This window comes from Narcine bancroftii, chromosome 7 (genome assembly GCF_036971445.1).
Source record: "Narcine bancroftii isolate sNarBan1 chromosome 7, sNarBan1.hap1, whole genome shotgun sequence".
NCBI lineage: Eukaryota > Metazoa > Chordata > Chondrichthyes > Torpediniformes > Narcinidae > Narcine > Narcine bancroftii.
In genome coordinates, this window is record NC_091475.1 from 187693530 (window position 1) to 187710610 (window position 17081).

The 17081-nt window shown below is 42.2% G+C and overlaps 1 protein-coding gene across 1 annotated transcript in view; it reads right to left on the minus strand.

Annotated features, from left to right (window-relative positions):
- The window catches only part of foxo1a (forkhead box O1 a), a 104764-nt gene extending 89307 nt beyond the window's left edge, over window positions 1-15457 (minus strand). Inside the window, exon 1 of the mRNA XM_069891729.1 lies at window positions 14526-15457. Coding sequence (XP_069747830.1) covers window positions 14526-15074 — 549 coding nt within the window. The 5' untranslated portion in view covers window positions 15075-15457. The remainder of the gene's footprint in view (window positions 1-14525) is intronic.
- Window positions 15458-17081: the final 1624 nt, after the last annotated feature.

Below are 17081 nucleotides of genomic sequence, written 5' to 3' on the forward strand. Positions count from 1 at the left end.
ATTTGTCTTTCAGAGAGATTTTCTTCACACAAGTGTTTTCTTCTTTTGAATGAAGATTTTTGAAACTGGTCTCTTTATCTGAAAGACAGTCAAAAGTGGTCTTACTTATTTCAAAGCCACTTATTCTGCGATCTCCTTTTCCAGGGGTAACATTGACAGCTTTTTCCCCCTCTGCAGGAAATATTGTTGCCGGTCAGTTCTGCATCTTAAAGAACAGCAGGTTTACTTCAACTGAATTAAAGTTGTTAATTTTATTTATCGTTCATACCATGCTCACACAGCAGGACGAGATAGCATTTCTCCAGTACCTCGGAATATATTTACATAGATACAATTTAGGAAAGAGGTACACACTGCAAGTCCACGGTACACTATTCACATCTGTACTGGGAGTTCAGGAATCTGATGACTTGGGGGGGGGGGGGAAAGCTCTTTCCCACTCTGAACACAAGGGCCCGAGTACTAGGGTACCTCCTGCCAGATGGCAGAAGGGAGAACAGTTTACATGCGAGATGTGTGGAGTCTTTCACGATGTTTATTGCTTTCCGCCTGCATCAAATGTAGTTGATGTCCTCCATGCTAGTAAGAGGTTCCCCAATGGTCTTTTCCACTGACTTTACTATCCTCTGCAGGGTCTTGCAGTCCGAGGTGGTACCGCTTCCAAACCAGGCAGTGGTAGTGACACAGGATGGTCTCAATACATCCTCTGTAGAATGTAGTGAGGATGGAGGTGAGAGAAGGGCTTTCCTCAGCATATGCAGGAAGTAGAGGTGCTGCTGGGCTTTCTCGGCTATGGAGCTGGAGTTAAGGGACCAGGAGGGTTTCTCTGCCAGGTACACTCCAAGGAACTTGATACTCTTGATGACCTCAACAGTAGAGGCATCAATGGTCAAGGAAGCATGCTCTCCTTGGCCCTCCTGAAGTTGACAACCATCTCTTTTGTTTTTTTTAATATAAACATTGAGTTAAATTGTCAATCATTTCAGTGGTTACATGGCATGTCCACTTATATCTCCATGATGTCTGCTCACGAGAGCAAAACAGCCACGTGTTTATACAAGTGCTTCTGAAATAACACCTTTTGTTTTCAGTATCTCAAGAACCATCATAAATCCTTTCATTTCTTGGCTTCAACTGCAATCAGCAGGCCATTCCATCTTTCAAATTGGCTTCTGTGTTCAATGGTGTCTACAATGCAAATGCATTTGATGATGAAGCCAAGTACCAGCTGCAATGAATCCTGTGTGTCTGTTGAAATGCTAATGTGTTGTATTTGTTTCCCAGACCATCCAAAACTAACTTATTAAACCATAGTTAGATAACTGAGGATCATTATTAACACAGATCCATTACATAGTGTCCTCTCCCAGGCCATTATCACAGCACTAGTTACACAAAATGGGCTTTGCCAGTCCACGTCATTTGCATGCCTAACACCAAACTACTGAAATAAATAATCCTGAGATCTGTCAAAGAAAGAAGTTATCAGGTGGATAGAGGAAAATATTCTTAAATATGCTCATATTGGTTTCCCACAAAAGTGGAATGAAGAAAGTCATCCTTGATCTAGGACAGTGGTTTTGAAACTTTTTCTTTCCACTCTCATATCACCTTAAGTATTCCCTATGCCATCGGTGCTCTGTGATTAGTAAAGGATTACTTAAAGTGGTTTGTGAGTGGAAAGAAAAAGGCTTGAAAACCACTGTTTTAATCGTACTTAATTGACTCATTATGTGCATGGTTTCAGAACTCCAAAGGAAATGGGCCAATGACAATTTTTCTCAAGCAAAATATTTCAGGAACAATTGGGTCTAAAGCAGTGGTTCTCAACCTTCCCCCCCCCCCCCCCACACCCCACTCATATACCATCTTAAGTAATCACAGAGTGCCTATGGCATAAAGGATTACTTAAGGTGGTATGTGAGTAGAGAGAAAAAGTTTGAAAACCACTGATCTAGGGAATCAAGAAGCAGCCAAGGGAAATTTGAATTGGACACACACAATCTCCCAAAATCCTCGTGACAATTGTGCTATACATACTGACACCACGTTGAAACTTGCCTCCAAAATCCACACCAATTAAATCAACAAAAGTAATTGTCAATGTAGGGTACATATGCTGATGTTACATCAGTGTATTTTGCACCAGCATCCAGGAATGAATTCCTAGATAGGTTTTTATATGCTGGAACTCCCTTGAAGTAGCACAGTTATGCAGCTTCATACACGTCACCATGGCGGAGTTATTTCTAAAATGGAAAGAAGTGTTGTGTGACACCACCAAGAGTCATAATGTCCTATTCCACATGCAAGTTGCAAGTAGACTGCTTTCAAACCCTTCGTAAATGTTGTGACTTCAGATTGGGTACATTGAGCGGGATTACCAAATCTCAAGCCTAACACAATTTCCGTATGGGAATGCAAACAATGCCCATTGAAATATGTCCAAATACATTTCTGTTTGCGGCATAGCACAACAGCTCCTCGTGGTAACTCCATGAACAATTTATTCCAAAGTCAGTGCTCAATTTACATTGATGGATAAAAAATTACCACTTCAGAACAACAAGAATTCATTTGCGAACATGGACAGGGGCAACAATTTCAAAAGCAATATCAACGGCAAAACAGACCCCACTCAGCAAAATGTCATGAAGAGGACAGTACATAGAAATAACATCCAAACTTCCCCTTCCAAGTGTAGACCAAAAGAAAAGCCTCTACCTCAGGACATAGATAGGACTTCAAGAGAGTGGGGAGGGGGGGGGAAGGGGTGGTGGGAGAAATCAGGAGAACATGAACCAGTCCTCATTGAGGGGTCAGCAGTGAAACAGTTCAAGAACAAGTTCCTGGGAGTCAACATCACTAAAAATCAGTCATGGCACCTCCATGTCGATGCAATCACAAAGGTGGCTTGCCAGGGCTATACTTTGTGAGGGGTTTTCAGAGATTTGGCATGTATAGAGGTGACAATCCACAGGACAGGAAAAGACTACCAAGAGTTGTGAACTCTGCCAGTGCCATCATGGGCATCGTTCTTCACTCTATCAAGGACATCTACAACAGGCAGTGTCTTAAGAAAGCAGCCGCAAACCTCAGGACCTTCACCACCCAGGCCACGCCCTCTTCACACTGCTGCCATCAGAAAGGAAGTACAAGAGCCTGAAGAAACACCCACCAGCACAAAAATAGCTTCTATCCCTGTGCCATCAGATTTCTGAGTGGACAATGAACCATAGACACTCCTTCACTTTCTCTTCTTTTCCACTAATTTTTTTTAATGCAATTTATAGCAATACTTGCACCTGTAAAGCTGTTGCAAATGAACAAATCTCGTGATGCGTTCACGCCAATAAATTCTGATTCAGTAATAGCAATCCTATCGTGAAACATTTATACATTTTTCCAACCACCTCAGGGAAATCCACCACATTAGGTGATACACAGCAGACTCATTATTCAACGTGAAAAACATTCAATTTCACGTATTTTTCCCCCACAGGTACCAAAATGCAGTGAGAAAATTTGCTTTGTGAGCCATCCAGAACCATACATAAGAAAGTAAGTAAAACATTATTATTTACATTACAAGACTGTAGAGAGAAATCAGTATTGAGCAAAAGCAACATAATTTTACCATAGTTAAGGTTCATTCAGGAGTCTGATAACTGTGGGGAAAAAAGCTGTTCTTGAATATGGTGTTGCATGATCTCATATCAGTGAATTTTATATGAACACAAAGCTTGCAAGGTCAGCCCCTTCAAATTACTCGATTCAGGGAGAGATTTAGTCAGATAGTGTACAAAGCAGTTGAAGTGGTGAATGTAACTCAATTTTAATATTTAAGAAAAATATGGACAAATACATGGATCAGAGGGTATAGAGGGCTACGGACTGGGTGCAGGTCAATGGGATTAGCAGAATAATAGTTCAGCACAGACTAGAAGGGCCAAAGGGCCTGGTTTCAGTGCTGTAATGTTCTATGGTTCTAAAGTATACTTTAGAAAGTCGGGTGCCCTTAATGGCATGTCTGCAAAGGTGGCATCCAAATGAACACCACTGCTCATCTTATCAAAACACCAACTACAAACCATTTGTATTAATTCTAAGATGAATCACAGAAACATTCATGTTTTAATTCCAAGAAAAAGTCCCAATAAAAATGCAGATTTTCAATCACATCTTAATTAACTTATTTTATACCCAAATTGTTTCTAAAGTCGATATCATGACTGACAGGCCCCAGAAAAAAAAATGCACTGAAGTGAGAAACACTCACCGGTGTCTCAGGCTTGCATGCTCCTCATTTGCAGTCAAATGCAGGATTCTGCATGGACCCCATTGTCACTTCCCTCCAAGCAACTGAACTACTTTACCAGAAGAAGCTTTCAGCTCCAAATAGGATTACACTCTGCTGCTATGAGGCAAGCCAATAAAAACTTTCCACAAGGCTCCTCTGTTTGTCATAATAGCAAGCTCAGCTGCCTGGATGAATTTTATGCTACTGTGTGAACTGCATTATAAAGTAAGGTCTGTTGGCAGAGAGATTCAAAATAAGAAAATTTGGCACAGGTTCCTCTTCAATGCCAGCAAGGATCAACCACACCATGAGCCAGAGATCAGGATTTTAGATGCTAGTCCAAAATCAGTATCACATCAGCATCTAACCCAAAACATCATCTACTTCCTAAAACATACAAATACTAAGTAGCAAATGCCTCTATTATTAAATTATAGCAAGATTATACCGTTAAATTTGAAGTTTACTGAAATGTGGCTACTGAAAAGAAGTTGGATTTAAACAGGATTGACTGTCCTCCAACTACCAAGCTACTGAAACAGCACAAATCCTTATCAGCCAAAACTTGCATTAAATAAAGGCCAAGATATTTATGATGGTGGATAGATTACTTCAAAGCCATCTCCAAAAATAATAGCAGCACATTACAATTTTGAAAGATTTTTATACATTTATTATTTTTGACAATATTATTTGCCTCCTTCCCCCATCATTTTGGGAGCTGAACAATGTACAAATACGACAAATGAAAATTACAATTCATGGATATCCACATTATCAGTATTGCCTGCATTTGGAACTATTTGCATGACAAATTTGAAATTATTAGTGACCACTCATTTCACAAATAATAATGCTACATCCTCAGGAGCTTGGCACTGTAAAGTCACACTCTTTATTAATCACAACATTAAATTGTGCTAAACATCAGTTACTTCTCTCCAATCTTCTCCATGTCTAATGCAAGGCTTTCACAAATTTGGCTCCTTATTAATCTCTAACATAACCATTAAAATGCTCTAAAATTCTTGACAAGTTTTAGTTGCTCCTATAATTATAGGAAACCATGAGAGCTATTTGCACCCAAAATTCCATGAGAAATTAGATAAAATGTCCAATTGGTTTGGAGCCATTACCATTTTTCAAATGATATTACATTCACCTGAGAGAGTTACAGACATTGCACTTGAAGGTCACATCTCGATAAATTTGCTCTCAGTTGATAAGAAATTCTAAGCCAGTGATGGATGTGAATTTAGAGCCATATTCGAAGAAGAATGGTACTACTATTCACACCATCAATAAATTGACAATAACAGAACCAAATGAATCATTTTTCTTTCATGGCATTCCATTGCAAAAAGAAATCATTCTCAAATCAACTTCTGATCACATGAATTTATGCAGAGAGTTGAGAGCGTTTGGGTTAGCGTAACACCTTGAGAACACCAACTATCAGGACTGGGGTTCGAATCCCGCACTGTCTGAAAGGAGTTTGTATGTTCTCTGTGTTTCCTCCCACCCATCAAACACATACCGGGGGTGTAGGTTAATTGGGCAGCATGGTCTCATGGGCTGAAATGGCTTGTTCCCATGCTGTACGTTTACATTTAGATTTATAAATTTTAAATTATAAATTTATGAATTTTACCATAATTGTACTCAGTTTATTTTGTGAATGTAATTACCAAAAGTAGGATTTGAATGAATCAACCTCCCACGCACAAGATTGTAGCAAATGATGAGTCAATCATCAGTAGACATGGAACTCAGCTCAGGGCAGGTGGGTTGTATCCCCAAAGAATGATCATCTTATTTGATTTCAGACAAAAAAAAAAGGAAACTGGTTCAAAACTAGAGTAGCAAAGGAAATATCAGAAATTTGAGCTTCAGGCAAGTTGAATCAACTTGGTTATTTTCAAATTAAAAATATGACTGACCCACAATTATCCAACTGTAAGAAATTATGAATTATTCAAGTGTTAAAATGGTCACAGCATAATAACAAGTTTTCTTTTCCAACTCGTACTGTGCAGAGAGTGAACAGGTGGTAGGTGTGTTACCAAATCAAAGATTACTGTCAGACTGATGTTTAATATTCCTGCTGTGCTTTTTAGAATGGCAGATAATCACTTTCGACTTTAAGCCCAAGATAGGAAGAAAAGATGGCAGCCTTATTTGTGCAAAATAGAGCTCCAGGTGACACAAGTGCATTGTCTTGGCCAGAAGAGGGAAAAGTTGGGCTGGCTTCTGAAGAAATGGGATGGGGAAAAAAAAACCATTTAAGAAAGAAAATAGGATCCTGTCTAAAAGTTTAACCCACCCATTACTGAGTCAACTGAACTATCATATTACTGACTGCACTAGCCATTCAATCTGTCTGCTTGAGCATAATAGAAAGTGAACAATCTGGGAAAATTCCCAGCTATTGAAGAGCAAATAAAACATGATCACTCAAAAATGCAATTACAAAAAGATTAATCATGGATCTAGTATGAGGTAAAATACAACTCCCCAAATAAATGATGAGCAAATGTGCAGCTTGCACAAGACACTTTCATACTGCTAGAAACAAAATGTGACTCACTGCAGCTAAACCACATCTTCCCACCCACATGTCTACTAATAGCACACATCTCGCTATTGATGATACAATAGAGCAAATTTGTTCCCATGTTTTTTTTTCCCCCTCTCTTCTATATATTCAGTATTTGAGAAACTTGTAGACAATTTTATTTGCTATCTTAGACAGATGAAGATAATCAGGTCTGCAACAATCTGTATTCCTTTCTGGTCCCATCCACTCAAGTAACTTTGTTAAAATTAACCAAGGACATTTGTCCAGGAGAAAAATATTGTGAACTTGAGTATTCTGATATCCAATAGCAAGTCTTTAAACACCCGATAGAGCTTTGGAGTTCTACAGCACAGAAACAGGTGCTTCAGTCAATTTGTCCATGCCAAGCAAGCTAGTCCCATTTGTCTACATTTAGACCATGTCCCTGCAAACTCTTCTATCCATGTAATTGTCTAAATGCCATTTAAATGTTATGACTGTCCCCACCTCTACCACTTCCTCTGGCAGCTTGTTCCATATATTCACCACCCTCAATGTGAAAAAGTACCCCATAGGTGCTTTATAAATCTTTTCTCTCTCACCTTAAGTCTATGCCTTTTAGTTTTCTCATTACCCTGAAAAAATGATAAATGATCTAATCTATGCTCAAGATTTTATAAACCTCTACAAGATCCCCCCACCCCCCCCCCCCCTTCCCGGCTTCTTGTACTCAAGGACCAAGGTCCCAATTCAGCCTCTACTAATAATTCCCCCCCCCTTCCCGGCTTCTTGTACTCAAGGACCAAGGTCCCAATTCAGCCTCTACTAATAATTCAAGCCTTCCAATCCTATTAACATTCTTGTGAATCTTTTCTGTACCCTTTCCAGCTCAATGGCATCATTTTTTTTATAATTGGGTGTCCAGAACAGCACGCAATACTCCAGTAGTGGAGATGCAACATGACGATCCTGGTTCCTGAATTCAATGTCCTAAGTGATGAAGGCAAGCATGTTAAATGGCTTTTTCATCACGGTCTACCCATCTCACCACTTTCATGCAACTTAGGTTCTAAAACACTCTCCAAGGCTCCACCATTAACCATATATGTCCTGGTTTGACCTCCCAAAGTGCATAATATTGCACCTACAAGAGTCAAGTTCCATCTGTCATTCTTTGGCCCACTTTCCCAGTTCATCTAGATCTGATATAATTTTAGATAATCTTCTTCACTGTCCGACAGGTCCAGTCTTTATTCCAACAACAACAGTGTTATCTTGCCAGACACAACCCAGCTTACATATAGACGTTACTAAAAACTAATAAATATTATAGGTCACTAAAATACCTAGAAATAGATAACACCATTGCTGGACTTTAAACAACCCCTGTAAGTTTCAAGTATTGGTTCTCTCTGATGACAGAACCATTGTATTACTTTATAAGAAATAATAATACATGAATTGAATGCAAAGATTGGAAATTGTGAAAATAGAAATTGTACCAGATATGTAAAAATACACCAATATTCCCAATAACCATCATCTTCAATAGTTAAACCCCATATGGGCCAAGCATGTCAGCAAATAAATGACCAAATGCATGTCAAGTCTTGGCTTATTACTGTTAACGTTGCCCATAAATATAGAAAAATAACCTGAAAATACAATCAAATACCAACAAATATCAAATGTAAGCATTATATACCAATTAGACTTTTTTCTTTAAAGTACAAAATATTTGTTCCCTTCATTTATTTTGATTTATCCCCGATCACATAGTCATTCAGGCCTTAACCAGCCAAAGCAGTTAACAATAGCCCCTTTTCCACAGGAACCTTGTCCCAGGAATTGTCGGCCAATTTACCGCTTAGTCAAATGATGTAAAATCACATCGGGAATTGACAGCCTTGATCCCTACTCATATCCCCGGCGTCAGCTGACGCTGGCCATGCTGATCAAGCCCGTGGAAAAAGGACAAGTTGCATACCTGGACTATTGTTGAAGGTAGATTCTCCAATCCCCAGGGATGACTTGTGGTCAGTGGGAAAGCAGTTTGTGTGGACCAATGGAAACAGCAAAATGGACTCTTTAACCAGGACACTGCATGGCCAATTAACTGGGGTGCCGGTGAAAAAGGGCATATGATTGTAGAAAACTCATTAACCATATTTTCCATCAGAATTTTGACAAAGCAGATGTACTACATAGTTTTCTAACACATAATATTTAGAGATAGACATAATTGTGGGGAACACATCTATGTCTAACAAGTAATTTCAAATACAGAGAAGTCCCTCTACATCTTCATGGAGATACAACTGGTCAAAGCCACTGCAGTATAGAAAGTGCAAAGGAGTAAATGTGGGGCAAGGGCCAGGGGTGGGGGGGGGGGGTGGGGGGTGAAAAGAGGACTGGATGTGGAGAATAAATAAATGCACTTAGCAATATAAAAGATTGGAAGCCATCCACCCCATTGACCTCATTTCACCATTGAGCACACTATTTTTTTTCCCCCCCCACAAACATTTCCCTGCCCTGCCCACCACATATTTAAGATAAATATTCAGATATTTCTGATTTACAAATTTTCTCAACATAGGGATAGAGTGTTCCAAAGATTTGCCACTCTGTGCAGGAATGTTCTCTTCAATTTCCAAATTATCTATCTTTTATTTCAAAAGTTTGAAACGCGAGTTTCAATTCCTTAGCCAGGGAAGTTTACTCCTCATATCTACCTGGTCAAGCTCTCTTCAGAATTAATGGGATCACCTCTCATTCTTATTAACTTTGAAGATGGTAAATATTTTATGACATGTGAGTGGGCTGCAGTTGTATTAGTTTTGTTTTCATTTGATATTTGTTTGTACTTGGCAGTATTTCCACATTGTTTTTAAATTTGTGCTGCTATTTACAAAGGAATGCCATTCTACTGCTTGCTGGCAGCTCAAGAGCCAATAAAAGGCCTACTCTAGTTTTCTCAGATGGCAGTCCTGACATTCAGAATCATAGTTGTACACAAAACTCTGAGTATGATCTCACTAAAGTTTAAATGCGGTAAAACAGCTTTACTCTTGTACACACATCCTCCTGCAATAAAGGCTATTTACTTCCTAATTGTCTGCCACACCCACACATTACTTTTCAGTAAAGTTTTTTTTTAAAAAAAACCCATCTTTTGAGCACTTGCTGTCTCAATTCCAGAAGTGAAACAGTGCAGCAGTAATGTTACGCAGCTCATATACCAAACATAGCATTTGCACATCCTTTGGGCATAAAAAGACATCCATGTATATTGGCAGCCCAAGCAGCCATTTCTGAATTGTCCAAAACATTTTAACACAAAGTACACATAAATGTAACTGAATGAATAGACCCCACCCACAATATGGTTAAAGGAAAATCTACTTTGTTTTAATATCTAAAAAAATTCATTTGAGGGATGAATCCTCCAAGAGTTACTGCCTTTCCTTCCTTGAAATTCTACTAGAGAACAATTTGCTTCAACCTGAGCAATGTTTCATGAATGCTTTCATAACAAATGTTATTTTCCAGGAGTTTTGATCATTGATATACCGCAATTGATATATTAGATATAATGAAATTCATATAACCATATAACCATTTACGGAGTGGAAACAGGCCATGTTGGCCTTTCGAGTCTGCACCGGTTCGCTGATTTTGCAAAATATAATGTTGTACCTTGCAGGTAAACCAATTTCATGTTTTTTTTCCAAAAAGTTGACCACTGCTGCTTTACTCCGTTTAGTCACAAGGCTGGTCCTTCAGTCAGTGGAGTCCAAGATGCTCAAAATGATAAATGATATTTTCAGAGTTTGTTATTTTAAATGCAAAAGAAAACAGGAGTCAGACATATTACATTATCTCCTGAAAATCCTCAAGGCTAGAGAGAAAGAATCAGTGTACAGAAAACAAAAGCTTTGTTAGAAGGTGAAACAAAAAATTTAAAACAAATTCCGTGAAGAGCAAGGTGATCTGACACACAATGAGATATTTCCCCCTGAAAATGCTTTGTAGCAACTCACCAAGGCATTTTAGATGCCACCCTGCAAACCTAAGCCACCTAGAACGTAAAGGGCACCCAACCATTTGCTTCCATTCAAGTGCAATCCTAACTGGAAATGACATCACTGAAACTTTCAGTGATGGCAAATCAAAATCCTGGGACTCTTCACTACTTCCTTCTCATCTCCCCTTTTACCCAGGGCAGTGGAGCCTATAACTAGGCGAAAGGTGAGAGGTACATGTTTTTCCATGCAGAGGAATGCAAAAAGCTAGAGCTACCAGGAAAGATGGAGACAGATAAAAAAAAATAACACATTTCAAGGGCATATGGACAGGTTCTTGGATAAGAAAGGTGCAGAAAGATACTCTATAAGCAAATGGAATTAGTGTACATAGGCACCATGATTGGTGTGGAGGAGGTGGGTGAAAGAGCCAATTTCTATGCCGAGTGGTTTTATGAAAAGGATTGCACTGTCACTGGAAGACAATTTTGGGTGGAAAAGATACTAAACCTGCCAGTAATATCCACAACCATTAACAAATGTGCTATCCTTCAAGTCAAGTTTATTGTCATCTGATTGCACAAGTACAACCTGGTTAAAGAGCAGTGCTTGGTGCAAAAACTGCAGACACACAACCAGACATAACACACATAAAGACATACAATACATATACAGGACAAAAATTCATAGATCCAAACAAATAAATATTGTTCATTATATATGGGAGTCTCAGATGGTCAGTGTGAGCAGTTCCTTTGGTCACTCAGCATTCTCACTGCCCGTGGGAAGAAGCTCTTCTTCTGCCTGGATGCTCTTGTATCTCTTTCCTGATGGGAGTCGCTGAAAGATGATGTGTGCAAGGTGGAAGGGGTGGAATATTGGTTATTTTGCACTCCCTCTTCAGACAGGTACAGTATACTACATAGTGGAGGTGTGGGTGGGGGAGGAAGAAAGGGATATGCCAGTGATCCTCTCTGCCACTCTTATGGTCCTGTGGATTGACCTCCGATCCATCTCTCCGCAGCAACCGTACCGCACTACAATCCAGCCAGCCAGGATGATCTTAATAGAGCATGGGAGAAGGTGGATGTGATGGTGGCTGGTAGACTTGCCTGCTTCAGTCTTCTCAGGAAGTACAGTCGCTGTTGCACCTTCCTGACAAGTGAGGAGATGTTGTGCGTCTCACTTCTTAAGGAGATGCCAAGGATATTGGTGCTCTCCACTCTTAAACGATAGAGTTTGCAGATGTGTCGAAGGAGGCTGGTGGTTCTGAAGTCCATGATCATCAACTTTAATTTTGTACACGGCGAGACTCAGGTTGTTATTCTCGCACCCTATCATGGGACTCATCGTTGTTGCTTGGTGAAACCCCTGTACCTGGACAACAACAAATCCAATACATATTCCCACGACCATCCAAAATACTTTGTCAGTTAAATTGAAAGTACAAGAACAAAATACCATGGCCAAATAAATATAGTCGTTGTGTCGAACATGGAGTTTAAAATGTTCCACAGATGGAATTTCAAATATAAGCTGAACCTCTGCATCTCGAAACGGCAAGTTGAGGGTATTCCACAAAAAGCCCTGGGGGCAAGTCAACAAAACAGGTCATGTTTATTCTGTGCAATCCGATTTTTATTCCAAGCTAAGCATTCGGGACAGTTCAAGCAGGTTCAAGTGAGTCAATTCTGAAAAATGTGTTATTTTCCAACCTATAAGGAAATGCATCACGGCTTATTGTGGCTGTTTTGCCGGAAGATGTAAAAATAACGAACCGTTCCGCTCGCTGCCTGTTTCCACCTCCCCCCCCCCCCCCCCAACAAAGGGTATCGCACAATTCACTTGACGAAAACGTCAAATCCATTTCCATTTCGCTATCAAGAACAACAGTGAGACACAAGCAAACAAAGTTAAACGGCAAAAACACGAAACTGTTCCAAGTTGCCGCGAAGTCACGAGAGAGACCAAGAAAACCAGGTCCCAATCTGAATCACTCTTCTTTATCGAAGCCCAGCCAACAATGTCCTCCAAATCATACATCAAATTATCCACCACCGTCTCGGCTTTCCTCCGAGAATTGATTAATAAACTACAAGTTAGCGCTCCACTAATTCAGGACTTTGCGTAACTTTGTTTCTGTCAACGAGTCAGTCCCAAGACGTCAAGTTTGGCCTTCCAGTGTGATCGACAGGGGCCGCCGTCCAATCCAACGCTTCGGAGGCGCCTCCTCCCCCCCGCCGTGCAAGGCGCAGAGACCAATCGGATCAGATCTGCGATTGTAGCAGATTAGGATGTCGCCTGAGTGACAGATGCCCGTGACCGTAACGCGAGCAGGACAGCAGCGGGTCGGGCAGGCTCACAGCTGCACAGCTTCGTGATTCAGCGGGCAGTTCCAAACTCCAGGAGAGACAATGACTCAAACCCCTCTTCAGGTCGGATAAACCAAGGAAGCAGATCATTTCCTCGAACATAAAAATAATGAATGCCCGACGTGGCTACTGTGACGACCTGTGTGCCACAGCTCCACAACAGCTTTAATGCAGACCTCAACTGTGACAGTTGCATACTTTAACTGGAATTCGGCATGACTTAAAATCACGACTAGGAAATGTGGGCCAATCGCGATTTTTGGCAGCACTTTTTAAAAAAAATCCAAATCATTCTCATCAAAGCCATCCATACGCTAGTCTGACACACTATCGCTCTCGGAGATGCCCAGTCCCAAATAAAAAGTGAAATTTACATTTTTTTGTCACCAGTGTTCACTTGTGGCGGTAGAACCGGCCTTTATGACACTGCTCCCCTGACCAGCGTTCATGGGCAAGGCATCGGTCTTTGAACCACTGAGATTTACTCCGAAGCTATCCGATCCGTTGCAATTGGTGTTCTTTGCCCAAAGTGTTGCATTTAATGTAATTAGGGGTAAACGAGGCTTGTTACTGCCCTTCCCGAAGAACCCCAAACTTTCTCACAAGGAAAAGACCTTGATGGTGATACCAAATACTTATCGCGAGCTCATCTAATGATACAAAAAGCAAAGCTTGTTTTAATTTTGCAAACTTGGGTCAATATTGATTTCTTGACAAAGCCCTTGTTCCCCACCCGCTCCCCCGCCGAATAAGCAACACAATGCCATCTTAACTTTATAAATGTCATAAACTGAGGGATATTTGTTCTCGGCGCATTGGAGAGCTGACGTGAAGCTGTGACCCGTTTGCGTAAGGGACAATTCCTTGATTACTTAAGCAAAGTCCACTAGAATTGTTTGGTTACACGAGTGATCAGAGCCGACATGTCACCGTTTGAAACTGACGGCAAGAGAAAGGAAAATCTATTGAATGCCTTGCATTATGATTAATATTGAAATGATTTAAAAGTAGAGTTTAAAAAGCAAATCGTTTTACTTTCCTAAAAGCGGAATGTTTAAGCACCCGAGCGGTTCATATCATCCCCATCAGATTTCCTTCCTCCGGGACAACAATTGGCGCTAAGTGGACGTGGAAAGTATAATACACTTAGAAGAAGCACGAGTGACAGGGATGGAAGTTTCACCAAACTCCTGACTTGGGAGAAAAGTTCATAGGGATACACAATCCAGATCGGATTTACTGGATTTGAAAAATAAATACTCTGTTCCCACCTTCCATCCGGCAGAACTGTTGCTGTCTCCCTTATCCTTGAAATAGGGAATACTCCTGACCATCCAGTCATAGATCTGGGACAGGGTGAGTCTCTTTTCAGGTGAGCTCTCGATGGCTTTGGTGATGAGATCGGCGTAGGACAGGTTGCCCCAAGCGTTTCTGCGGGACGAGCTGCTCTTCCTCTGGGCTGCCGAAGCTGCTCCGGCCGGCGACACTTGCTGCGGCTGGTGCGGCTGGTGGTGACAAGTGTCCTGGTGTTGGCACTGGAAGTCGCCGCAGCACTCGGGGGCCAGGACGACCGGCTTCTGGTCGAAATCCTCCTCCTGCTCTTCCAACACCAGAGCCGGCGAGACCGAAGCGCTGACCCGGCCGGCGCCTTCCGGGGTCAGGTTGAATTCATTCGGCCCTTCTTGCTTGACCGAGGCCGGCGAGGAAGCGCAGCTGAAATCCGGCCGGGGTAAAGGCCAGGTGCAAGACCGTGGCCGGGACTGAGGCTCGAAATCGGGGTCGATCTCCACGACCTGTTGCAGAGGAGGCGCCTCGGCCATAACTCAAGGGAGGTCTTTGAAAATAAAAGAGTCTGCTTGAAAAACAATTCTCCCCAACCCAGCCTCCTCCTCCTCCTCCTCCTCCCTCCCTCCGACAGGGCTGCACGAGGAGGGGAAAAAAGTCCAGAGGAAAGTTACTCCGTCACTTCATACACTGGAGAGAGAAAAAGACAAGTCACTTCGGACCAAACAAGTCCAAGCTCCCAAACGGCGACTGTGATTTCCAGACGGAGCAATCTAAAGAGCTGCGGCGTTCTCGCACATCGCTGCTAGTAAGACTCCGAAACCTTCATGACCCTGTCGTACCATTCGTCCCACTTTCCTTCCCTCACGCACACAGGCTCTGTATTGTACTCGCGCAAATCCACCCAACCTGATAGCGTCGCGTCACCAAAGAAGCGGGGGGGGGGGGGGGGAAGGGCCACCTCGATGAGCAGGCGACCGCTCCAATCCGCGACGCCGCTTCCCGGCGAGCCGGAGACCGGCAGCCAATAGGCGCGGGGCGAGAGGCGGAAAGTTTGTTTTGGGGGGGGGGCGGGGGGTTTGTCAAGTCCACCCTTTTCCTCCGTTTCAGGTTAGGTTGAGGAGGAGCTTGTTGATCTCACGGTCCGCCCACCAACACGAGAGTTACGTTGAGTCAACACATGGCGCGGAGCTTACTCACACTTTAAAAACAAACACACACACACTGCCATTTTGGCAGCGAAATTGGATTTTATTCCAGAAACCCAGAGAGGAGGGAGGGAGAGAGAGAGAGAGAGAGAGAGAGAGAGAGAGATGTCCTAAAGGAGAGAGAGAGGAGGGGTGTCCTAAAGGAGAGAGAGAGGAGGGGTGTCCTAAAGGAGAGAGAGAGGAGGAGGGGTGCACTGAGAGAGAGAGAGAGAGAGAGAGAGGAGTCCTGCACCCGTAATAGAGAGAGGAGGGGTGTCCTATACCCGTTATAGAGAGAGGAGGGGTGTCCTCAGAGAGAGAGGAGGGGTCTCCTTGCACCCGTTATAGAGAGAGGAGGGGTGTCCTGCACCCGTTATAGAGAGAGGAGGGGTGTCCTGCACCCGTTATAGAGAGAGGAGGGGTGTCCTCAGAGAGAGAGGAGGGGTGTCCTGCACCCGTTATAGAGAGAGGAGGGGTGTCCTCAGAGAGAGAGAAGGGGTGTCCTCAGAGAGAGAGGAGGGGTGTCCTCAGAGAGAGAGGAGGGATGTTCTGCACCCGTTATAGAGAGAGGAGGGGTGTCCTGCACCCGTGATAGAGAGAGGAGGGGTGTCCTGCACCCGTGATAGAGAGAGGAGGGGTGTCCTGCACCCGTGATAGAGAGAGGAGGGGTGTCCTGCACCCGTGATAGAGAGAGGAGGGGTGTTCTGCACCCGTAAATACAGGGAAGTGTGTTTACACCTAGAACTTGGGGTTAAAAGCGTTGCAAGTGACTATCGTGGAATTAAAATCCCCAGGCGCATTTGATTTTAATTTTCAAGTTTGATGTCGTGCAAAATAAACCTAACATTTATTGAAAATTACTTGCTAACTCCCCGCCCTGTTGTATTTCTGGACTTGTGGCTAACCGACCTCAAATATTGACAGATTTCCTTTTTGTTTTAATCCCTCAATCCTGAGTCATTTCCACTACAGCTCTCAAATTAATTCAATCTGGAGATTGTTTCGTGAACTTGGAATATATGATGCATTTGGGGATTGTAACTGGATCTACGAGTTCAATCCGAGTTCACGCTCAATTTGTCACCCATCTCAATCTGCTTTTTTTGGTGCGCCTCGCTCCCAAGTTTGCGTTGACGAAGTAACCCTCAGCACTGGAACCTGTAAGCGAGACGCGTGGACCCACTTAATAAATTAACTTCACAAGCTGTGGCGAGAATTAATCACTTTACAATTTCCTGCTTCGTTACGAAATGTTACTTCAATTCGTGCTGAAATTCAACCCAATGCAATGATTGTTTTACACTTACTTAAACCAAAGCATGCTTCTGTTTAAGTTACCTTCTGCAAACATGATCA